This window comes from Coenobita brevimanus, chromosome 116, assembly GCF_032717465.1.
Source record: "Coenobita brevimanus isolate Jiangsu-jjx chromosome 116, ASM3271746v2, whole genome shotgun sequence".
Taxonomy (NCBI): domain Eukaryota; kingdom Metazoa; phylum Arthropoda; class Malacostraca; order Decapoda; family Coenobitidae; genus Coenobita; species Coenobita brevimanus.
Window position 1 is genome coordinate 53,870,725 of NC_137069.1, and position 24,933 is coordinate 53,895,657.

The window sequence follows — 24,933 nt, forward strand, 5'->3', positions numbered from 1 at the left end:
GACTGTTTTTTCTTTTTTTTCCAGATTACCAGTGCTGGATTATGAAGTGCTGGATGAGGAAGATGGAGGTTTCTTGTGTTATAAGAACCTCACTGGAGGTTGTGGTTCTTTGTTGCTTGCTTTGCTGAGATGTACCCGGTTGCCAGTTTTCCATTAGAAATACCAGGTGTTTGAAGTGTTAGTTATGTGAAACAAACTTGGCAGGTAGCCTACACGTGTTTACTTTGTGATTTATGGAACTGACACTGAAAAATTATTTGGTAGCCTATTATTCATGTGTGCATTAATCCCCTACTGTGACAGAATTTGTAAAATGGCCAATATTGTTGAGATCAGTGCGTATTGTATTGTAAACAGAAGGATGCTGAGTAAATAAGTGACTGGTACCTTGTATGGAAGGCATCAGAAGTGCTTCATTTTGTGTATAATCACCATCAGGTTGGTGTAGTGGAAAGTTATGAAAATGAGTGCATAGCATCAGAGAACCTTGTACAATGAGTAAGTCCAAGGAGAACAAGATGGATTCTCGGTCCTTGGAGAAGCGTCTGTCCAGTGTACGTGAGACGTCCGATGACATCCAGCAGCTGTCCAGGTGGTGCCTCCAACACAAGAACCACTACCACTCCATCATACAAGCATGGTCTAGAGCAGTACGCAAATGTAAGTACACTGATTTACTTTTGTCTGTTAACTTACGGTAGTACTGGTGGTGTTGCTGGAGAGCAGGATGCCTTCATTTGGTGCCACTGATATAACTGGGTGGCTGCACTGCCTTCTTATACAAGTGTCCCTCATCTCCCTCTTTATACCTTAAAAGGAGGATAGTGGATTGCTGGAGAAGGGCATCTGCAGCCTCCAGTTTTCCTGGATGACATTCAGATAGACCTAGGGCTGCAACTGATACCGGTAGTAGTAGTAATAATAGCCGCCCCAGGTTCATCTGGAATGTGAACCTGATGGACTGTCTTTTGAAGGTATCCTTCTTTGGCAGACCACCATCCTGCTTTTAGGGAATAGGGAAGAGGTTGAGGGACATGTGTATAACCAGGCAGTGGATGTGTGTGGTCATGTTGGTGCCACCAGGTGAAGGTACAGTACCCGTATTGCTCTTCAACACCCTTGTTCATTCTAATAGCCCAGAGATTTTTTTTTTTTTTCCAGGTACTGGTATCTCTGATGATTGTACCGGTATTAAGTTCAGAACAGACTTAACAGACTGGAGGGGTTAGATACAGTATAATATAAATAAAACCCTTCAGTATGAGGGGCCTTCCCTCACTTGATTATATGGTAATCATATGAAGCAGCAAGATTATATGTACCTTAACAGAAATGTCACTCAGATTCAGAGGGTTGTTTTTGTTGTTTAACAAAAGTCTGTCTCGCCAAGCAGACCCGTCGACCACAGTTAAGCAACTGCTTCTCTGGGGCCATCCTGTAGGTGTGGTACATATTTACATACATGGTAGACAGCACTTCATCAGCGTCAGACCAGGGTCCGTCCCCATGACGAGGTGTAGGGAAATATTAGGAGGTTTGGTTCGTGGGTGGACACCAGAGCTGCTAAGCCCAGGGTGCACAGTTGCCACCATGTGTAGGCTCCTCATTGGTGCCATATTCAAAGGATTAATCTGTATACTATCATGATGTACAAGTACCGTTTTATCCAAGTTATTTTATTGAGTTTTGGGAAGACTTAATAAACTAGGGAAGTTAGATATCGTTTTGTGTGTTTTGTTTATAAAGGCCCCAACGTGCTTGCATGCATCGGCTGTGGTCACCTAGCCTGATGGTGGTTCTCCATGCTGCCCAGTCTCTAGCAGTCTCGTTATGTCCCTTATCCCTGAGATCACACTCTTTGACCTCATCCCAGGTCTTTTTCGATGTGCTTCTCACAACCCTGCCCCCAGCATTCACACTTCTCACTTTCTGCACCCAGTTATTGTTCTCCATCCTCTACATACCCAAACCATCTCAGTCTACCCCTCTGCGTCTCAACACCAATACACTCCAGTCCCATCCTTCCTCTCAACTCTTTCATTTTAAGCCTAGTCCCCCAGGCCTCACATTCAAGGATGCACTGCACATCCACCTAATCATTGTCATTTTTGTATGTTTAAGCCTACAAATATCCTCTTCCTATACTGTGTAGGTCTCACTGCCATACAGCATTAGATAATATTCATAACACATGGAGCATACAAAAGATCCATTAGCATGGAAGGAGAGCCCTCTCAATGTCAGGAGAGGCAACAGCTCCCTGAACTTCTTCCAACCACTCCTCACTCTAGCCACAGGGCTTACTCGAACCCCACCTCCAGCATGTAACATGTCTCCCATGTATCAGAATTCCTCCACACACTTCAATAATGCCTTCACTACTTGAACCTTACCAAAGTTGAGGGGGGTAATATCATCTGGTGGGACTTAGACTGTAAAGGAGTAGGGTAGTTGTGGGCCCACACATGCACAGATGAGAATGACCAGGTGGATGTAGTGAATCTCATGAATGATTGGCTTGGGGGGGATTTCTGACTGCATGTGAAGATTTTGAGAGGAAGGGTGGGACTTTAATGCATTAGTGTTGTGGTGAGAATGGGTAGCTGGATTGAGATGATTTGGGCATGTGGAGAGGATGGAGGATGACAACTGAGTGCAGAGGGTTAGAAGTGTGAATGGTGAGGGTAGATTTGCGAGAGGCAAACCAAAAGAAGACCTGGGTTGAGGTCATATACAGTGTAAAATAAGGGATAAAGTATACCGGTAGCTATATTTGAGAGACTGCAAATATTGAGCAGCGCAGTGAGCCCCGTTAATGACCAAGGCCAACACATGCAAGCATGTTGGCATCATTATAAATGAAATGAAGCAAAATGATTTGGGTTGGGCTTTGTTTATGGATACCTCTGATGGATGGACATCAGGACGAGGGCTTGTAGTACAGTACCTGGTACTGTGTTTTGATCAAGGTGTTGTAATTACTGCTACCACAGGCTACAGACCTTGTTTCAACACTGATATTAATATGGCACTGAGGCTTGAATGGTGCTTCAGGAACACAAGATGAACATGAAGGCAATAGTGCCAGTAGTAGTAATAGTAGCAGTTGCAATGCCAGGCTTACCTGGACATGAACCCAGTGGACTGCAGGATGAAGCTGTCTTTCTCCCACAGTCCAGTATTTTCCTTTTGGGGGTTAGGGAGGGGATTAAAGGATGTTTGTATAACCACGCTGCTACTTTGCCAGTCGTATTGGTGTCTGCATGTTAAGGCATCCCTTTCCTGAATATTTTGCAGTAGGCTAGACACCATCCACTCACTCAGTGTAGTGCTGCATTGGGTGTCTGCCCTTTCCTCTCTTCCATCACACCTTTTCTGTCTTTCTTTCCTTCATTCTTTCCTCTTCCTTCTTCCTGTGGGTGACTGTACACTGAGTGACAAGCTAAATGCTTTCCTGGTGTACAGGAAACCATTTACTATGCTGGGTGGTAACCATATAACCAAATTATGATGCCTGGTGGCTTAGTGGGTAATTAAGGTGCTCCAGTCGGATTGATCCTGTGTTGGTTTATATCCAAGGGATGGTTGGGGTTTATTGCTTACATAATTCCACTCAGGGATGATTGAGGCTGGTCACTCTCATCTTATATGTCAGGACTAACTTGCCAACCCCCGGGTTCGTGCCCTCCTTATGGGACAACATAGGATTGGATGATGGATGGAGAATTACCATATGGTATCTATGTGGTGACTAAAGAAGGCAGTTGGACATGTGAAAGTTTATGAGGTACCTTACCAGTAAATGTGGTGTGAATGCAATTGCAAAACATTAACCCATTAGTGCCCTGTGTTGCTGTGTGGGGAATTTTGCCTGAATAGTATTTAGCATAGCCTACCGGTACCAGTACTACCCTCTGCCTGTCACCTTATAGTTACCGGTACTAAGTTTATAGGTCCAAACCTTGGCATTCCTTTGTGATTAACTTTTGAGCTTGTCTAATTCTGTGTCTTTAGGTGGACACTGGTACAAATTGGGTTAGCTTATGTCTTTTGGAAACTTTGGCCATATAGAGGATGTTATTGACTAAGGAGGAATATGAAGGTAGAGTGATCAGACGTCGTGGCAGGTTGAGAACAAGGTGGAGGGGCAAAGTGAGGAAGGGGAGGGCCATGAGCGATTAGTTTTTGACATAGAAAGAGAGGTCATTGCTTTATTTGGACAGGTAGCCTTTATCAGAGTCAACCTTCACAAGATGCAGCATTGGTTGGTAGATAAATAGATAGGTACTGTGCCAGCTGTTGTTGTTGTTCGTGCTTAACCCCAGTCTGCTGGACTGAGGATACCTCTCAACCACAAGTAAACAACTACGGTACTTCTCTGGGGCTGTCGTACAGGTACAGTACAGTACCTGTATGCACACCATGCAGGGATCCACTGTGATACTTCTCTGGGGCTGTTGTACAGGTACAGTACAGTACCTGTATGTACACCATGCAGGGATCCACTGTGGTACTTCTCTGGGGCTGTTGTACAGGTACAGTACAGTACCTGTATGTACACCATGCAGGGATCCACTGTGGTACTTCTCTGAGGCTGTTGTACAGGTACAGTACGGTACCTGTATGTACACCATGCAGGGATCTGGTGCCGCCTTGTGGCAGACAGCACCTCGCCTGAGTTGGACCAGACTCTTTCTCATGGTAAGGTGCAAGGAAGTATGAGGAGGTTTAGTTCCTGGGTGGACATCATAGCTGCTCCATGCAGAATGCACAGCACCACCATGTGTAGGCATCTCATCAGTGCCTGTTAACTTGTATGTGTATATCGGTACCAGTAACTGTGTTCATTTACAATTAAAGGAAGAGCTTCAGGCCATTATTACTTACATTGTAACTAGGTAAGGAATTCACATTCCATTTTTGTGTACCACCATATGTGCTGTAGGCCCAGGAATCATACCAGTACTTCTGTAATGTACTCATACCATCCCTGTAGGTAGACCATTGCTGTGGATAGGGGAAAAGAATAATACTGTACCGGTGTCACACAGGGTTGAAAAGAGATTGCTTAGATGGTATGGTCATGTGGAGAGAATGGGTGTAAGTAGGGTTATAAAAAGGCATAATGAGAGTTATTTGGAATGTGGGAGGAGACATAGTAGGCCAAGAAGAAGGCAAGATGGATATTGTATAGTGTATAAGTGTGTAAGAAAGCAACGTAGAGTATGGAAGCTGATGAGGCTGTGAAACTGACAGGATTGAGTTGATCGGATGAATTATGTACTGAGGGGGACAACAAATGTTTGGCAACCCTTTTATAGCCTGTTAGTTTATGGATTGACTCTGATCTGGTATTTATTTGCTATGAAGCACACTTAGCTTTAAAGAAAATAGTACCAGTAGGTGGGGGCGCTCGCCATCCACTCACTTGATGTAGTGCTGCTCTCAGGTGTCTGCCCTTTCCTCTCCTCCATCCTTCTTTCCTTCCATCCTCTCCTGTCTTTCATTCCTTCATTCTTTCTTTGTCCTTCTGCGTATGGGTGACTTTACACTCACTTTTCTGTCTTTCCTTCATTCTTTCCCCTTACTTCTGTGTGTTGGTGACTGTACATTGAGTGACAAGCCAAATGGTTTCCTGTACACCAGGAAACCATTTACTATGCTGGGTGGTAACCATATAACCAAATTTTGGCACCTGGTGGTTTAGTGGGTAATTACGGCACTCCAGTCGGATTGAGCCAGTGAAGGTTTATATCCAAGGGGTGGTTGGGGTTTATTGCTCACATAATGGCACTCAGGGATGATTGAGGCTGGTCACTCTCATCTTAAATGTCAGGATCAACTTGCCTAGCCCCGGGCTCCTATGGTCCTCATGGGGCAACGTAGAATTGGAGGATGGATGGAAGGAAGAAATTTTCCAGATGGTTAGGCCTGTGTGGAAGAGTCAGAATTCCAGGGACTTGAATGATGAGTGAATGAGAGTTTGGCTATGTCACTGTTGTGTTTTCTGTTTCCCTGATTTTTGGACCCAGCCTCGCCCTGTCCTTAGAGAGTGAAAAAAATGGTGATGATGATGGTGACCTTAGCGTAAGTTGTTTTTTCTACAGTCTGCCCTCAAATTATCATTATTACACTGATGGAACTTCAGTACATTCTGTCTCATAGCTAATCAGCAAGTATCAAATAGGCTGCAGGGATCTTTGTTTGAAATGGTCTCAGTTGGGCATCTGTACTTGGTTAATACCATAATTGGAATAGCTAGCAATGGTGTGTTGTTGAGTAGCCACCGCAAAATTCAGGTTGTCTTGGGTGGTTTGCATCTGTTGGTGGACTACTGTAATTCATTTTTATTAAAGGTTGTTGTAAAAAGTTTGTACACAGCAAGGAGAAGATTTGTTGGGTGGTAGTTTTGTAGGTCATTAGTGATTTTGTGTGTGTGTGTGTGTGTGTGTGTGTGTGTGTGTGTGTGTCTGAATGTGTAATACCTTAGATGCATTTTCTTAGAGTTGGGTAGCATGTTACAGTACATTGACTTCTAAACATTTCATAAGCAGTTTGGACAGTTCATTCAGTGCAGTCACCCACAGCTGTGATAGAGCAGTTGTGAAAGGTCACTATCACATACCGCACCTTAAGGGTCATTCCATGCAAATGTCAGCATTTAGTGCCAATCTCAGAATTGATCAAAAATATACAAATCGTATGTAATTTTAAAGCTTAGACATTGAATTTTATGAAACTGGACAGAAAAAGTTTCTACGTTGTGTCCTGGGAGTGAGGCATTGAATAACGTTGTACAGTACCATGTTAGTGAACAAAAGTTCCTGCTGAGATTAGTCCTTTTCTTATCATCACTGACCCGAGTATGTATTTGGAATGCTGTCATTGGCTTATACTGAAGCAGCATCTAAGGCTATTTGAGTTGTAATTGTCACTACAATTGTATAATTTGCGGTCAAACTGTGGCCCAACCTTGAAGTGGAAGTACTGTACGTCACGAGTAACATGTGTGATATTTTTTTAATATTTTTCTCATACACAACTTACAAATTGAAGAAAACTAACACAACTTTATATACGGTAACAAATTTATAGCTAGGCATCCTAGTACCTTACTACTGTAGCCGTGTAATATCTTGTAAGAGACTGGTAAGCCATATGCTCCGTTACACACGTTAGGCCTACATGCTTAGCGTGGGGATTGGTACCAGAAAAAGATGTAATGTTTCTCATGCACAGCTTTAAACAAGAAATCACTGCAGTTACACTGAATTCAGGGAGAGATGGGTGGGTATATACAGTGGGAGTGCTGGGTGGGTTGATGTGATGGATGGCATTGTTGGGTGAGCTGGGTGGGTGGCATTCATGGGTGGGGAGGGTGGGTGACCATGGTTGGTGGGCAAGATGGGCTGTCAGAATGTGTGGGTCGCCAGGGTGTGTGGTGACACGGTGGGTCGCCAGGGTGGCTGAGAGGATTGTGTGGCCGGGGTGCTCTGCATGGGTGGGTTCAGGGTGGGTAGATGAGTAGGTAGATGTGTTGGGTGGCATTCGTTGGTGGGCAGGGTGGATGGCTGAGATTGGTGTGCTTGGTGGGTCGCACAGGTGGGTGGGAAAGGTGAGTGTCAGATGGGTTGACTGAGCAGGTGGATATGTGGATGGGTGGATATGTGGCTCCCCACATGACAAGGCAGGAGTGGGGCTTTTAGGGCTAATAATCATATAACTTGTCACTGTTATTTAGATTATAGTATATTGTTTAGAAGATTAGTAAATATTTGGCAAAAAAATCAATACAGTGGGGTCTTTCTGTTGAAATCTGCTTAAATCTCATTATACAGTAATTCTCACTGAACTGTAGGTGAATGTATACGGGTAATAACACACCTAATAGTAGAATAGATTATACTAATATTGCATGCGACAAGATGTGAGAGAGAGCGTAAATTATATCAATGTTGCATACAGCAAGATGTGCATGAGAGCGTAAATTACCGTTTGCTGTATTAATATTGCATGCGGCAAAATGTGTGAGAAAGCATAAATTATACCAATAATGCATGCAGCAAGATGTGAGAGAGAGAGAGCGAAGTTTCAGATCTCCGATCTGTTTGCCTAACAAATAGGTGATTTTGAGGGGGAGTTGGGGAAGTGAACGTGTGCAGTTGACCTGCCCTCTGGTGGCAGACTGCCCTGTTCCCTTTTTAGTGTTCATGATTGTACTGATTCATTATACAGTATAACCAAGAAGTTGTGTGAACTGCAGTCACTGAGTCAGTGCCTGAGGAGGGCATTATCAGAGTTAATTAGGCTACCTTAGAAAGTGGGGCATCACCAGAGTGGATCATACCGGTACTCAGTTTCATTTCCCTGACAACCCAGACTGAGATGAGACAGCAGAGGACATGGTTGTGCAGGCTTTGCCAATTCCTCAGGTATCAAGAATGGTAGGCTACATACATTTAAAGGGCTGATTTTTTCCTCCTTGATCAACTAGTCTATGTTGATGTCATGTTGTTCATGTCACTCTAATGTATTGATGCCACTCAAAACAAGATCAGTTTATTCATTCATTCATCATCCAATCCAGTGTTGCCCCGTGAGAAGCATAGGAGCCCAGGGCTAGGCAAGTTGGTCCTGACATTGAAGATGAGAGTGACCAGCCTCACTCATCCCTGAGTGGCATTACATGAGCAATAAACCCCAACCATCCCTTGGATATAAACCTTCACCGGCTCAATCTGATTGGAGCGCCTTAATTACCCACCAAATCAAGTGTCATAATATGGTTATATGGTTACCACCCAGCATAGTAAATGGTTTTCTGGTGGACCATACAGGAAACCATTTGGCTCGTCACGCAGTGTAGAGTTGCCCATAGGCAGAAAGAAGAGGAAGGATGAAAAGAAGGAAGAGAGGAAAGGGCAGTCACCTGAGGGCAGCACTACATTGAGTGAGTGGATGGTGAGCACCCCCACCAACCACTTTCTGGTTAGAGTAGTTTGTAAATTTCTCATCAGTACACATTTTGTTTATGTTTGTGATACTTACAATTAGGCCTACTGTAACCATAATAAAAGTTCATTGTACACTGTAATCATATTTCTTTAAAAATCACACAAGTAACGTTTCACACTTTTCCAGTAACGTGTCTGACAGTCACATTTTCCTCAACAGCACAACAGTTATTAGGAATAATCAAATTTGCTGAGTGTGGTAATGATCTGTATCTATTGATATACTGTATTATTGATATGAAGCACTCCTTGATTGAATCAGTCAAATCATAGACTTACTGGAATTACCGTACTTATGCAAACTACAAGAGGGAATAGCATTGTGGTATCATTCCTCACACGGCTTTTGAAAATCTGTATAGGTAACATCCAAATTAAAATATCTAAACAATCCACCTGTGATGTGAAGTGTTGGTAATATAGCCTAAAGTAGCTTGCAAAAGCTGTTTGTATTGCATACTTTTGCAGGTATAACTGAGAGTAGTTCAAGAGAGTGTACTGAGCGACTTGGAGGCGTTTTGTCTGCGGCCACCCTTTGCGGGATTGGGGCGTCGGGCTATAGATAGATAGATAGATAGTTCAGTAACTTGTCTCCGAATGTAATGTTCCTTGTGATGGAATGACCCTCAACCCTGTTTCATTCATCTTGAAAGTTTTCTGTTTCTTGTACTCAGCTATGTGTATTTAACAGGGTTTGAGTTACAGTGTACACTCTTACTGTCCGTTCTCGAGCATTACACTTTTGTGTGTGTGTGTGTGTGTGTGTGTGTGTGTGTGTGTGTGTGTGTGTGTGTGTGATGTCCCCATGGTTGTTCAATGTATATATGGATGAGGTGATGAGAGAAGTGAAAACACGAGTAATGGAGAGAGGGATGGCATTGATAATGAATGGTGATGGATGGAATATCTCAAATTTGTTAAGCAACGTTGGGTCTGGTTAGTACTTGGATGGGTGACCGCCTGGGAACACCAGATGCTGTTGGCATCCCTACGTCAAGTGGGGTTGGTGGAGGATTAGTGCCCCTCCCTGTAAAACAATTAACTCTAAGCCCTTGGCCACCCCATTTGGGATACATGGCGTCTGGCAGTGGATGGATGGATGTTGTATGCTGATGATGCAGTACTGCTTGCAAGTACCGGACAAGAACTTGGTAGGCTAGCGCAGAGTTTTGCTGATGTCTGTAAGTGTCGTTCCTTGAGAGTAAATGTAGAAAAGAGTAAAGTGATGGTTATTGAGAGAGAAGGTGACTCCCAGTGTGATGTTACAGTGAATGGAGAGAGACTGGAATGGGTGGTTTGCTGATGTCTGTGAGCATCGTGCCTTGAGAGTAAATGTAAAAAAGAGTAAAGTGATGGTTATTGAGAGAGAAGGTGACTCCCAGTGCAATGTAACAGTGAATGGAGAGAGACTGGAATTGGTGAGAGAGTTCAAATACCTGGGTACAGTGATAGAAAAGAGAGGAAAATGTGCAAAAGAAGTTGAAAGTAGAGTGACACAAGGAAGAAAAGTAGCTGGTGCAATGAAGGCCTTGATAAGAAACAGAGGCTTGAGTGTTGCAGCTGCACGAGGCTTACATGAAGGAGTGTTAGTGCCAACTTTAACATATGGATGTGAGACTATGGTGTGGCATGAAAATGAAAAGTCAAGAGTAAGAGCAGTGGAGATGGGACTGCTGAGGAATGTATGTGGAGTACAGAGGGTGGATAGGATACGAAATAATGTGATTCGTGAAAGATGCAGAGCAAGGAAGTCGGTGGACACCAGAATTGAAGAGAGTGTACTGAGTTGGTATGGTCATGTGGAGAGAATGGATAACAATAGAGTGGTGAAGAAGGTATATCTGAGCGAATTCAAAGGAGGGAGGAGGCGAGGTAGGCCAAGGAGAAGGTGGAGAGATATGGTGGATGAGTGTGTGAGGAGGAGAGGTTTGGAAGTCGGTGAGGCTAGGGAACTGACAGGAGATCGAGCTGGCTGGATGAATTTTGTGAGGAGAAGTGCATGATCAGCGATTTTTGGCACCCCTTTTTAACGTGACAGCGTCTGGATTAACTCTGTCGGATATGATTATGTGAAGCTACAGAACGTGGTGAATGTTTTTGGCGTATCCGATAGAGCCAGGATTCCGGGGGCTTGAATGATGAGTGAATGGAAGCGTGGCCTATTGGATTGGGCAATTTTGGGCTATCTGGACATTGGTACTCCTCACTCTGCCTGTGGGTGGGAAAGGAGGTCTGGATGATGATGATGATTTTTTTTTTTTTTTTTTTTTTTTTTAAGCCATGGGTTGCTGGTTCCTTGAAAGCAGTGATAAGAAACAGGAAGTGAGCATGGAAGTGAAAAAATTACTACTGTACATAACAGCATTGTGATACCAACTCTAACATATGGAAGTGAAGCTTGGACCTTATTGGAGGGACAGAAGTTAAGAGTGAGAGCAGTGGAAATGATTAACCGTATTTGAGAGAAGCCTGTGTAGTCACATGGAGAGACAGACTGACAAATAAGGAAGTGAAGGAGTGTTGTGGTGTGGATGTGGATGTGATAGGAAGCGTTAGGAGAAACACATTGAGGTGGTTTGGCCAAGTGGAGAGGATGGAGAGTGAGGGACTGGCAAGGAGAGTGTATGTGAGTGAGGTGGAGGAGGGGAGAGGGAGGGGGAGGCCAAGGATGAGATGGTGGGATGGAGTGGAGAGGTAGGCTATATGAGAGAGGAGGGTGTGAGCTGGGAGCAGTGAAATGGCGGATGACAGGGTGACATGGAGGTGATTTGTTTGTGGCCACCCTTTACGGGATTAAGATGTCTGGCAATGGATAGATAGATAGATATTGTTGGCACTTACAATGCTTTGATGTACTTGGTATGCTGAGGCTACAGGGGACAGTTTCTTGTATTGGCATTGACGTAACTGGTCGGCTCTGCTGCCCAGCATACAAATGTCCCTCTGCTCCCTCTCTGCCCCTCAAAAGGAGGATTGTGGACTGCAGGAATAGAGAGAGAGAGAGAGAGAGATTTATGATGTTCAGATGACCATGGGGTTGCAACTAGTAGAGTATTGCACCGGTACTACAAATGCCTGGACTCACTGTGTTCATCCCGTCTCTGCCTTAAACTGCCTCTGTATTAGTGATATAAAAAACATAAAGTTTTGCATGATAATTTACTGCTTCAGTTGCCCTTAAACGTACTCTTCACAGCATTCAACAACTTCCCGTTTACTCCATGTACCAGTATTCCTGATACTTTCCACATTCCTTGTCTATCCATCCTGTCATATGTTTTCGTCATATCCATAAAGGCTGCATATAACTTCTTTCTCTTCTCCAGAAACTTTTCCACCAAAGACCTAAGAATAAATACGGTATCTGGTCTACACAACCTCTTCCCTTCTTAAAACCTCCCCATTCTTCTCCAGCTAATTCCTCTGTTATATCCCAAACACTGTCAGTTAGTATCCTACCATATACTTTTCCTATTACACTAAGAAGACAAATGCCCCTATAATTACCACACACTTCTTTTTCCCATTTTCCCTTGTACAGGGGAATAAAAATACCTGACTTCCAATCCCTGGGGACTCTGCCTTCCCCCCAGGCCATTCTGCACATCTGTAATCCATTCTCCTACTGTCTTTCCCCCATGCTTCAGCATTTTGCCACACTCTCAATCAATTCCTGGGGCTTTCCCCATTTTGACTTCCTTCATTGCTTCCACAGCTTGCATCCTACTGATTCCTTCCTCGGTTCTCCTCTCCCTCCTCCTCCCAGCCATTCCCCAGCCACTTATACTCATGTTGCTTTCATTCTCTATGTTCAGCAATTTCTTAAAGTGTTCTCTCCATCTGCTCACTTTTTCTCCCTTCTCCACTAGTAATCTACCATTTTTATTTTTCATTCCCCGACTTACTTCTTTATCACCCTGTCTAACTCTCTTTCCCTCTTTCCAGAACATTTTCTTACATTCCCTCTGCTTTACACTCAAAATCCTTCCAAATTCCTCATCCACTCTGTTCTTGCTCTCTCTTAATAATCTTTTCACCTCTCTCATCCCCTTTACATACCTGTATACCGGTAAGTCTCTTCTGTTTCTCAACTTCCTCCATGCTCCTGTTTCTCATCCACTCAAAGTTGTATGCTTTCTTCTTTTGTGCCACAGTCCATCTCACATCTTTATTCCACCCACCATGCTGTTCCTTGCACTCCCTTTCGTCTTCTCTTCACCCCACACACCACCTCACCTGCTGCACAGATTTCTTCTGTGAATATCTTGCACAACTTCCACGTCCCCCATCTGCTCCAAATCACATTTACCCTACCGCACGTCCACTTCTCTCTTATATTCCGCCTTTTTTCCATCCACTTGCAACCTTTCTACCTTCCTTGTTTGGACTACTGCCTCCTGTCCTTCCCTTCTTCTCCTCCTTCATTTCATTTGAACCTTGACTTTCACCACCACCAAGTGGTGGTCAGAAAGTCCTCTTCCCCAACCTCTATAGGCCCATGCTCTTGCATCCATTACACACCTTTTCATTCAATCTTCCACACACACATAATCAATCACTGCCTTTCGTTCTTTCAGTTCACCACCCTCCCCTCTCATCACTCGCCACGTATAGTTGTGGATCATTTTGTGCCCGAAGATTGTATTGGCTATCACCAACCTCCTCCGTGCATAAATGTCCACTAGAGCACTGCCATTCTCATCCACTTCTGGAGGCACACCCCACTCACCAACTACTCCATCCACCTTCACATTCCGTACTTCTCCATTCATATCTCCAGTCAAAAACACTCTGTCATCCCTTTAAAACTTTTCCATGCATGCTGTCACATTTGTCCAGAACTCTTCTCTCACTCTACTTGCACGATCTTGCGTTGGCACATACACACACAATCGCCCACATTTGTAGTCCAACTTTCAAACTTACCGTACTCACACAATCCTTGAGCCTATAGATCCATATTCTCTTATATTCTCCTTCCATCTCTTGCACACACCAATACAAACTCCTTCTTTTGTCCTCTCATTGTCACCTACTCCCACACATGTACCCATCCATACCATTCTCTCACAGTCTCACCTTCCATTCTGTCTCAGTTATTCCACATACAGTATATCCACTTTTGCACCCTCAAGTACCTGGATAATCTCTCTCTCTTACACCTCATCATTCGCACCCCTTACATTCCATGTTGCAATCTGTACCATGTCCTTTGTTCGATCCTTAGTCGTCACCTGGTGGTCAGTCCTGGTCTGAAGCTTCTTGTCCATATTTTTAGTTACAGTAGTTGTTTTCCGGGGAGGGGCACTAACTCTCTGCCAATCCATTTGCTGTCACGTAGTGAACATGTGTTGGTTGTTTATAAGGTTACAACCCAGCGTTGTAAATGATTTCCTGCTATACAGGAAGTAATTTGGCTTGCAGTCAATGTAGAGCTACCCTAAAATAGAGTACTGCTACACTAAGTGTGTGGATGATTGGAACCCCCACCTACCACCTGTATGAGGGTGCTAAAGCTGCAGTGCATGTGGATAGTGAACTGAGTGAATTTTTCTATCCAAATGTTGGATTGAAACAGGGATGTGTGATGTCCCCATGGTTGTTCAATCTGTATATGGATGGGGTTACAAAAGAGATACGGTACAAGATGGGGCAGTGGATATTGGAGCGACTCTAATAAGAGAGGGCAGTGTTTTGAAACTCCCTGTACTGTTGTTTGCAAATGATACTGTATTGTTAAGTGAAGACGGGGAGCTTCAAGGCTTGGTGGATGAGTTTGGGGGAGTGTGTAAGAAATGTAATCTAAAGGTGATTGTGGGGAAGAGTAAAGTTATTGTCTTGAGAGAAATGAAGTCACTGAATGTATGGTGAGGCTGGATGAGGAGGAAGTGGAAAGTATGAGTGTGTTTAATTTCTTGGGCAGTGTGATGAGTAAGAATGGAAGCTTAGAGGGCAAAGTGCTTGAAAGGGCACAACAGGGAAGAAAGGTTGCCAGTTCTTTGAGAGAAGTGATGAGGAACAGGGAGATGAGCATGGAAGTAAAAAAGTCACTGCATGACAGTATTGTGATAACAACTCTTAACGTATGGAAATGGAGCTTGAACCTTGCTGGAAGGACACAAGTCACAAGTGAGAGCAGTGGAAATGAGTTATTTGAGAGGAGCATATGGAGTTACATGGAGAGACAGACTGACAAATGAGGAAGTGAAGGAGCATTGTGGTGTGGATGTGGATGTGATAGAAAGCGTTAGGAGAAATACATTGAGGTGGTTTGGCTGTGTGGAGAGGATGGAGAGTGAGAGACTAATGAGGAGAGTGTATGCGAGTGAGGTAGAGGGGGGGAGAGGGAGGGGGAAACCGAGGATGAGATGGAGGGATGGAGTGGAGAGGTATATGAGAGAGCGGGATGTGAGCTGGGAGCAAGGCAGTGAAGTGGCATTGGACAGTGCGACATGGAGGCTGTTTGTTTGTGGCCACCCCTTATGAGATAGAGGTGTCTGGCAGTAGGTAGATTGATAGTTTTGGTCACTTCATTTCATTGTTAAGTATACTGTATACTGTAACAAGCTATTTTCATTAGAGTCTTCAGAGGAAATGTTTGGTTCTTTCCTGTAGCAACCTGCAGACAAGTTTCAGTTTACCATAATTGCTTTCAGGTTTCTTCCTCTCCTTTGCTAAAATTTCCTTACTCTTGTAGCTTTTGAATGTCAGTTTTTCTTTTGTGTATTGCTTTTGACTTTGGCTGCTACACTGTGATCTGTCACTGTGTCATTACTATTTTGTTCCATCCTTTCTGTACAGGTTCCATTTTACTGGTACTCTGAATAGGTACTGTTGTTGTTTTGGGGCTTCCTGCCTTCTGCTTCATTGGCTGCTTCATTTACTACTGTTGTGATATTTTCATTTATTACCGTTGCTAATAAGCTTGAATAGAGGTTGTGTATTCACCTATGTCTGTCTCTTTTTGCGTACAAGCCATTTTATAAAGCTGTTATGGTATTAGATTTCCATGAAGTCTGGTGGATAGGTGGGCAATGGGTCAAGGAAGAGTTGATTAGATTTTGAAGTGGATCCAGCTGTCAGTGCAAGAATAAATAATAAATTTTATTGATGTTGGCAAAGGTAGCTATGTGCTGTCTGAGATTATTTAACAGGACAGACTATGACTGAAGACATAGTTGACTTCATGAGATCATTAAGTATACCTTTGGTAGGAAACAGGAATTACAACAACTCTTAAACTGTATTGGCATTGACAGACATGTGTGGTTTCTGAGTGCTTTTTGGATTGTTTTGTGTGGTCATCTGCATATCCCATTACCCATAAGTACCATAGTGTACTACATAGCCCAAGCTATTTGGAATAACAGACAACACTTCACTGCTTTCTGTCGCAACTTCTGTACCTACAAGTTTATTCATGCAACATACAGTTTGTTGTTACTGTAATAGCTAGGTCCAGAATTACCGTACTAACCCCCTAGATAGCTACCATACAGACAGTCATATAGCTAAAGGTACAGACAGCTATGGAAATGCTTTACAGTGGTATTTTCTGACCATTCTTAGGCTGTTGTGGGCTATGGATTGTTGTGGGCTGAGATAAACATCACTGTGATGTTGCACAGACCTCCGTAGCCAATCACTGTATCGGTTTAATCCAAGTCAGATGGGGGTGACCTTGATGAGGCAGTTGACTTGTTTACATATGGGGCAAAGCCATGGCCCATATACCGGTACTAAATGAACATGATGGCTGCCTTGATTCTTGTCAAGTTTGACATTACTGGTACATTCATAATTTATCAACTATAAGCACAGTACCGGTACTTAGTTTGTAAATAAAGCAGAGTACAATACCTATAGTGCACATGAAACTAATAAAGTACCGGTACAGTATGGCTTGGTGAAAGAAGCTGTGACTGGTGTGTTAATCCTTGTCTCATTATGTCTCCCACCAAGCTACTCTTCTCTTCACTTGTCTTATTTACCAGCCATAGTTCATCAAAGAGACTAAATACTTCCTGTCACAGAAATCTGGGTAAAACATAAGTGTAAAAAATTCATTCATTCATTCATCCATTCATTGCCAGACGCCATGTATCCCAAACGGGGTGGCCAAGGGCTTAGAGTTAATTGTTTTACAGGGAGGGGCACTAATCCTCCACCAACCCCACTTGACACATAAAAAATAATGTAGGAATTAAGTGGTTAGACAGTACCGGTATCAGAATGTATGAGCATTTCAAGCATACGGTATATACTGTAACTCTTCTGTTTATGTTTGTGAGTTTCATTGGTATTGGACACAGACCTCATAAATAGTTTTACCAAAATACTTGGCACATCGAAAAGTGTCTTGAAATGCAAATTCACACCACAAAAATCAGTCATCAAGGAATGTGACCTAACCTCTGCATATCATTTCCAGACTTCACAGTGTCCTCCTTACACCTCAGAGGGTATTAGTGGTTAAATATAATAATATTTAATTCAAGTACAACCCTCAAACTTTTCAAACCCACCCTGTACCTCATGTCTTCTAATTTTTGTAATGCTTTGTGCCTGTTTGTTAATACAGTACCATATTCTGCTATAGCTAAGCAGTACACCTCTCTTGGTAGCCTGTGTCTAATAAACTGGTCCCTAATAATAATTTTTCAACTGTTTAAGTGGGTTACTTCCTGTTTTAGGCTATGTAGAGGAACCATCACTGCCTTTCTTTCATTGTACAGCACATTCCCCAGAATCCCTTTACCCATAATTGGCTGTGAGGTACCGTAATACATTTAGGCCAATGTGCACCACAGGCCAGCCATACTGTAGGACCATTTTTTTGAATTTCAAAAACCAGTTTTCTCTCCATACAGATGTGTTAAGAATCATCTGGCAATGTATTTTTTAGTGTCCTAAGCCCATCCTGTGATTCTTCATGATTCACGGAAAAATTCATAAAATGACTTCGCACTTCACAGTAAAATGGAAACCAATGGGCGATAACATGTGAGATGAACTGATTGCCTGAGTGCATGGGATGGTAGAGTAGGTTTGTGTAAACATACCAAAGACCTTCGTTCCCTTTGCGTAATTGTTTTGGCAGTTTTTTGTAGATTGCACTAATACGACGCCTCCGGCACTCGTATTGAAGGATGTCCCTCAACATCAGCGTCCATTTAATGGCATTGAGTGTTGTATTCTGGACATTATGCTGACACTTTTACTGTGATCGTAGGCTTGGCTTCCCTTGTACTGGTTCATCACCAATTTTCCAGCACCAGATGAGCCATCACCTCTTTTAATCCATACAGAATTACAAGAGGACACGTGAAATTCCCTTTCCCGCCAGACTAGTTTATCAGTGACCACAGACAGAGTTGAGTGTAGCACATGCTCACTTGGTTTGCTTACACTGCATATCTTGGTGGTGGTCCTTGTATTTTGTCAGATTCTGCCGCATTTTACTTACTGTACATTTAACCGTAGCTGTGGCTTCTAAGAAAGATTCAAGTGTCAGTGGTGGTGTCAAGTGTAAACATTAGTCTGTTCCAATACAGGCAAAAGCTCCTTGATTGTGGTTAATTGGTCCACCAAACTAATGCAGTGATAAAACCCTTCATTGGCCAAATACCGGTAATGCAATAAATGGGAATAAATGATATATATTGGTTCAGTTCCCACAAGTTTACACTCACTTTTGCCTAGCCTAATGCCTGAATAATAATCCCTAAAAAGACTGGAGTGACTGGATCAACAATGTTTACATCAATTCTGCTACTCTCCTTTGTGAACTGAATGACGCTTTTCTTTCATATTTCGTAATTTCTCCTACCTTGGTGAGCCAACACTGTTATCATTGTAGGCTATTTTGTCTGTGTGTAGCTATTAAATGTATCTGGCTATCTGTCTATTGCCAGATCCCTTAATCCCGTAAGGGGTGGCCACAAACAAATCGCCTCCGTGTAGCATTGTCCCCCTCCATTTCACTACCCTGCTCCCAGCTCACACCCCCCTCTCTCATGTACCTGTCCATCCGATCCCTCCATCTCATCTTCGGCCTCCTCCTCCCTCTCCCCCCCTCCACCTCACTCACATACACTCTCCTCGTCAGTCTCACTCTCCATTCTCTCCACATGGCCAAACCATGTCAGTGTGTTCCACATCCACATCACAATGCTCCTTCACTTCCTCATTTGTCAATCTCTCTCTGCTTAGAACTCCACATGCTTCTCTCAGATAACTCATTTCCACTGCTCTCACTCTTGACTTGTGTCCTTCCAACAAGGTCCAAGCTTCACTTCCATACATTAAGAGTTAATATCACAGTACTGCCATGCAGTAACTTTTTCACTTCCATGTTCACTTCCTTGTTCCTTATCACTTCTCTCAAAGAACCAGCAACCTTTCTTCCCTGTTGTACCCTTTCAGGCACTTCACCCTCTAAACATCCATCCTTACTCATCACAGTACTGTACCCAAGTACTTAAACGCACTCACATTTTCCATTTCTTCCTCATCCAACCTCACTGTACATTCACTGACTTCACTTCTTTCAAAGATCATAACTTTACTCTTCCCTCCATTCACCTTTAGATTCTGTTTCTTACACACACTCCCTAACTCATCCACAAACCCTTGCAGCTCTGCTGGTATCTGCTGAAACACTATAATCATATTAAATGCTCACAATTGATCATTGCTAACCATCAGTTTCTGTTCCTGTGAATATAACACTTCTTATCGAATTTCTCGTCCTTTTTGGTTGTTTACCCTTAAGTAGCCTATATCACCACCTTGGTTGATTCTTCATTACAAGCTACCTGCCGAATCAAAAGTTTATTTCCATCACTGGTATCTACTGAGACATTGTAAGCGAGTGTGGAGCGCATAAAGTGTTATTGCGTTTCAGGGTTGTTTGTGTGTGAAGCCAGTTGCCACGAGGCACACCATTGCCATAGTAGCTAACTGATGTGTAGGTACCCAGTGACCTACCGCACTGCTCACCGTACCTTCACGTATATTTTCTCTCACCTGTCTGGTCACAGTGGTGTATTAATAACTGTCTGGGGGATTCAATGCAGTAAGAAACTTTTATTGTGCTAAAAGCAAAACCATTAAATCAGGATAAGGGAGAACTGTTGATAAAACTGGACTGCAGTGTTCCTGTGTGGAAGCTGCGTGAAACATGCGGTAATGGTTTGTCAACTGTTTGTGATAGAAAGAAGCAGTGAAAAAAAAATACTAAAATTCAATGCAGACTGATTCAGAGAAGCATTGTGAACATCAGGAAAGCTATGAAAGGTGGTAAGAGTACTGAGCATGATTGAGTGTTGATGGAACGGTTTTGAAAGCATTGTAATGGTGGAGTGGACCTGTCAGGTAGCTTGATAATGAGCCAGGCTCAGTTTCAAAAAGAACTTAAAACACGGGTGTGATAACACTGAAGGATAGTGGGACAGAGGTGTGTTGCTGCACTGTTATACATGACCTTTGTTGGACCCTGTCAGTTATTATATGTGACGAATGTGGCCTTGGTTAGTGCAGCAAGACGGTTCATCCAACAAGGCTCTGGAACCAAAGGTGTTGGAAAATTGGTGTTTACCTGTACTTTGGTGGACATCTGTGCTGGTAAGGGGTTGGCAATAACCAACACCTACTTTCGTCATAAGATGATCCACCGGTATACATGGAGAGTAATGAGGAGGATGGATAGTGAACTTGTTGAACGAAAGGCAATGATAGACTACGTGTGTGTGGATGAGCGAATGAGAAGACAAGTGTTGGATGCAAGAGTGTGGAGAGGGTGGGGGAATGGAGTCTCGGACCATCACTTAGTGATGGCCAAGGTAGAGCTGCAAAGAAAGTGGTTGAGGAGACGAAGGGGAAGACAGGAGGAAGCAGCTCCTGTGAGAAGAGTGGAGGAATTGCAAGATAGTGAGAAAATGACTGAGTATAAGAGCATAGTGGAAGAAAGATTGGGAAGGTATGAGCTAGAGCAGATGGAAGGGGTGGAAGATGTATGTAAGATATTCACGGAAGAGATAGGCGCAGCGTGTGAGGCGGTTTGTGGAGTGAGGAGGAGATGCAAGGGTGTGCAAGGGACAGCATGGTGGAATGATGAGGTGAAACGAGCTGTGGAACAAAAGAAGAAGGCATATGGTGAATGGTTGGCGAGTAGAGGTAGGGGAGAAGATGAGAGAGAGAAGAGAGAGGTATATGTGAACAGGAGAAGGGAGGTTAAGAGACTGGTGAAGGAGAGTAAGAAGAAAGTGGATGAAGAGTTTGGGAGGAATCTGAGTGTGAAATGGAGGGAGAGTAAGAAATTGTTTTGGAAGGAGGTAAAGAAAGTATGGCAGTGTGAAAGGGGAAATAGTAGGGGAGTGAAAGATAGGAATAATAGATTGTTGGTGGAGAAGAGAGAGAAATTGAGGAGATGGAAGGAGCACTTTGAGGATTTGTTGAATGTAGAGAGTGAGAGCAGTGTGAGTATAAGTGGTTGGGGAATGGCTGGGAGAAGAAGAGATGAGATGAGGGAGGAAGAGATCAGTAGGTCGGAAGTAGTGGAAGCGATGAAGAAGATTAAGCTGGGAAAGGCCCCAGGAATTGATGGAGTGTGTGGTGAAATGCTTAGGTATGGGGGTGAGATTGTTGTGGAGTGGATATGGAAGTTGTGTAGATTGGCTTGGGAAGAGGGAAGGGTTCCAGAGGACTGGAAATCAGGTATAATTGTTCCTCTGTACAAAGGAAAAGGGGAGAGAGAAGTATGTGGTAACCTTAGGGGTATTTGCCTTCTTAGTGTGACTGGTAAAACATAAGGTAGTATACTCATTGATAGGGTTAGGCATATGACAGAGGAGCTAGTTGGAGAAGAACAAGGGGGATTTAGGAAGGGAAAAGGGTGTGTAGATCAGATATTTGTTCTAAGATGTTTAGTGGAGAAGTATCTAGAGAAGGGAAGGAAAGTGTATGCTGCCTTCATGGACTTGGAGAAAGCTTATGACAGAATAGATAGGCAAGGTATGTGGAAGGTGTTAAGAATATATGGAGTGGAGGGGAAATTGTTGAGTGCTGTGAATAGTATGTACGAGGGAGCTAGGGCTACGGTGCGAGTGGATGGTGAGCTGAGTGAGTTCTTTGATCTCAGTGTGGGACTGAAACAGGGTTGTGTGATGTCTCCATGGCTGTTTAATATATATATATGGATGGGGTTGTAAAGGAGATGCAAGGTAGGGCAGTGGATGTGGGGCTGGCCCTAATGAATGAGGGTGAGATTTGGAAGCTTCCGGTGTTGCTGTTTGCTGATGATACAGTATTGTTGAGTGAAGATGAATGGGAGTTGCAAGGTTTGGTGAATGAATTTGGGACAGTGTGTAGGAGGAGGAAGCTGAAAGTTAATGTAAACAAAAGTAAAGTTATGGTGTTTGAGAGGAATGAAGTCACAGAGTGTGCAGTGAGGTTGGATGGTGAGGATATGGAGAATGTGAGTGCATTCAAGTACTTGGGTAGTGTGATGAGTAAGGATGGAACTTTGGGGGATGAAGTACGTGAAAGGGTACAGCAGGGAAGGAAGGTTGTTGGTACACTGAAAGCAGTGATGAGAAATAGGGAGGTGAGTATGGAAGTTAAGAAGTCACTGCATGATGGTATTGTGATCCCTACCCTGACGTATGGAAGCGAGGCGTGGACCTTGCAAGAGGGGATCAAGTCAAGAGTGAGAGCAGTGGAAATGAGTTACTTGAGAGGAGCATGTGGAGTGACATGGAGGGACAGGTTGACGAATGAAGAAGTGAAGGAACGTTGTGGGGTGGATGTGGATGTGGTTGAAAAGATTAGGAGAAATACACTGAGGTGGTTTGGACATGTGGAGAGAATGGAGAATGAAAGACTGACTAAGAGGGTGTATGTAGGTGAGGTGGAGGGAGGGAGAGGGAGGGGAAGACCGAGGATGAGGTGGAGGGATGAAGTTGAGAGGTATATGAGGGAGGGGGGGGTGAGTTGGGGGGAGGGTAGTCAAATAGTGGGTGACAGAGTGACTTGGAGGCGTTTTGTCTGCGGCCACCCTTTGCGGGATTAGGGCGTCGGGCTATAGATAGATAGATAGACCTGTACGTACTTGTGTCACACCATCACAAGTGACTGCTTTGGTGCTAATACCCACTGCCCATACTGAGTTAAGTATATAGTATGCCTGTGCAGGACTGGTGTGAGGGTATTAACAAGGGTGTTTTTATGACATGTTGATGAGTTGTGTGCCTCCCTGCCCAACATATCTCAACACCGAACTTCTCTGTGGATTTCATACACAATGGTCAGTCTTCATCCTCAGCCTGTTGACATGCCCAGTACAATGACATCTCTTTCATCTTACTCTTGTTGTCTCCAGATGACATTATTCAGCTCAGGAAACTGGAAAGGTTATGATACTGTAGATGTAACCACCATTAATGTCTTCACAACCATGAGAGTATATATCAGTGAGGTGGAGGGAAGACCAAGGATAAGGTGGAGGGATGGGTTGGAGAGTTGTAAGAAGTTTGAGTGAAGGGGGTGTGAACTGTTGATAGGACAACCTGATGACACACGACAGGGTAACATGGAGGGACAACCTGATGACACACGACAGGGTAACATGGAGGCCATTTATTTGTTGCCATAGTCATCTGGCTGCTGAAAGATTGAAGATAGAAGAGGACATAAGTACAGGAATGAGAGTGAGAATATCCAGTTTATGTAGGGGTGCATCAGAAATCTACTGTGAACTTTCTGCTGCTTATCACGGTGCTTGAGGCACTTAAATACTAGCCCACATTGGATATTGTTGGATGCTGATGGGTTAAATAGCTGGTGGTGGTGGAAAATGAGAGGGAGGCCATAGAATAGTTTAGGAGCTGGAAAGATGGAATGGAGCACAAAGGACTGGTATTTGTATGTTTGAAGGTAATACTGTATAAGGTTTTTCCCAAAGGACTGGTAGCCGTATGTTTAAAGGTAATGTAAGGTTTTTCCCAAGGTCCCTATATCAGAACAGTGCTGTGTGCTAAAAGTTTAAGTAGGGAAAGATTTTTCTTGGTTTGTAGGGGTTGTTCCAAAAGGTTTTAAGGGGAAGCATGCTGTGACTTTTGCAAACTTTATATTTAACTATTCATAACAAAGTAACCCTGTGCTGGTACCTGCAGAAAACAGAAGATAATATAAATTGTGAAAAAAATATATTCACATGCCAAAAATACAATGCAAGTGAATTATTTGTTATTACAAACATCACGCTGCACATAATAGGTCATGGGCAAGCACGGGTCCTACTCTGTGCTAGTGCTGACGTCTGGTGACAGACATTGCCTTTTTTTTTTTTTTTTTTTTTTTTTTTTTTTTTCAATCTTACGTTGCCCCATGAGGAGCGTAGGAGCCCGGGGCTAGGCAGTTGGTCCTGACATTTAAGATGAGAGTGAATTGTAAGAGTACCGTAGTTAACAGTATGCAGTATCCTCAGACTCGCATGTTTAAACCACATTTATACATTATCCATGTGATTTAACCAAATATCTAACGTTCAGCCAGTGTTTTAATTCATATGTAATGAGAAAGTTACTGCTCTTAGCACATGGGCCAAACTATGAAATGTCGTGACAGCATCAGATTTTCTTAGCATTTCAATTTCAGGCACTGCAAACTACAGTAATCTCTCAATTATCCAGCATAATGCAGCTGACTCCCCTTGCTGGATATTGTGTTGGTACCCCTCAGTCAGCCATCCATTCATTGTTGAGCCAGGTAGCCTAGTGTCACCACCCTAAGCTGTCTGTTTCTTGACGCCATATCCTAAAAACTTTCCAGTGGTATTACTTATGGGCACCCACCATCCACTCACTCTCTGTAGTGCTGCTATTGGGTGTCTGCCCTTTCCTCTCTTCCTTCTCTCCCT

The 24,933-nt window shown here is 43.4% G+C and overlaps 1 protein-coding gene across 1 annotated transcript in view; it reads left to right on the forward strand.

Annotated features, from left to right (window-relative positions):
• Positions 1-494: 494 nt before the first annotated feature.
• LOC145418740 (uncharacterized) overlaps positions 495-24,933 on the forward strand; it is a 143,190-nt gene continuing 118,751 nt past the window's right edge. Inside the window, exon 1 of the mRNA XM_080287073.1 lies at positions 495-660. Within this exon, the coding sequence (XP_080143199.1) occupies positions 495-660 (166 nt within the window). The remainder of the gene's footprint in view (positions 661-24,933) is intronic.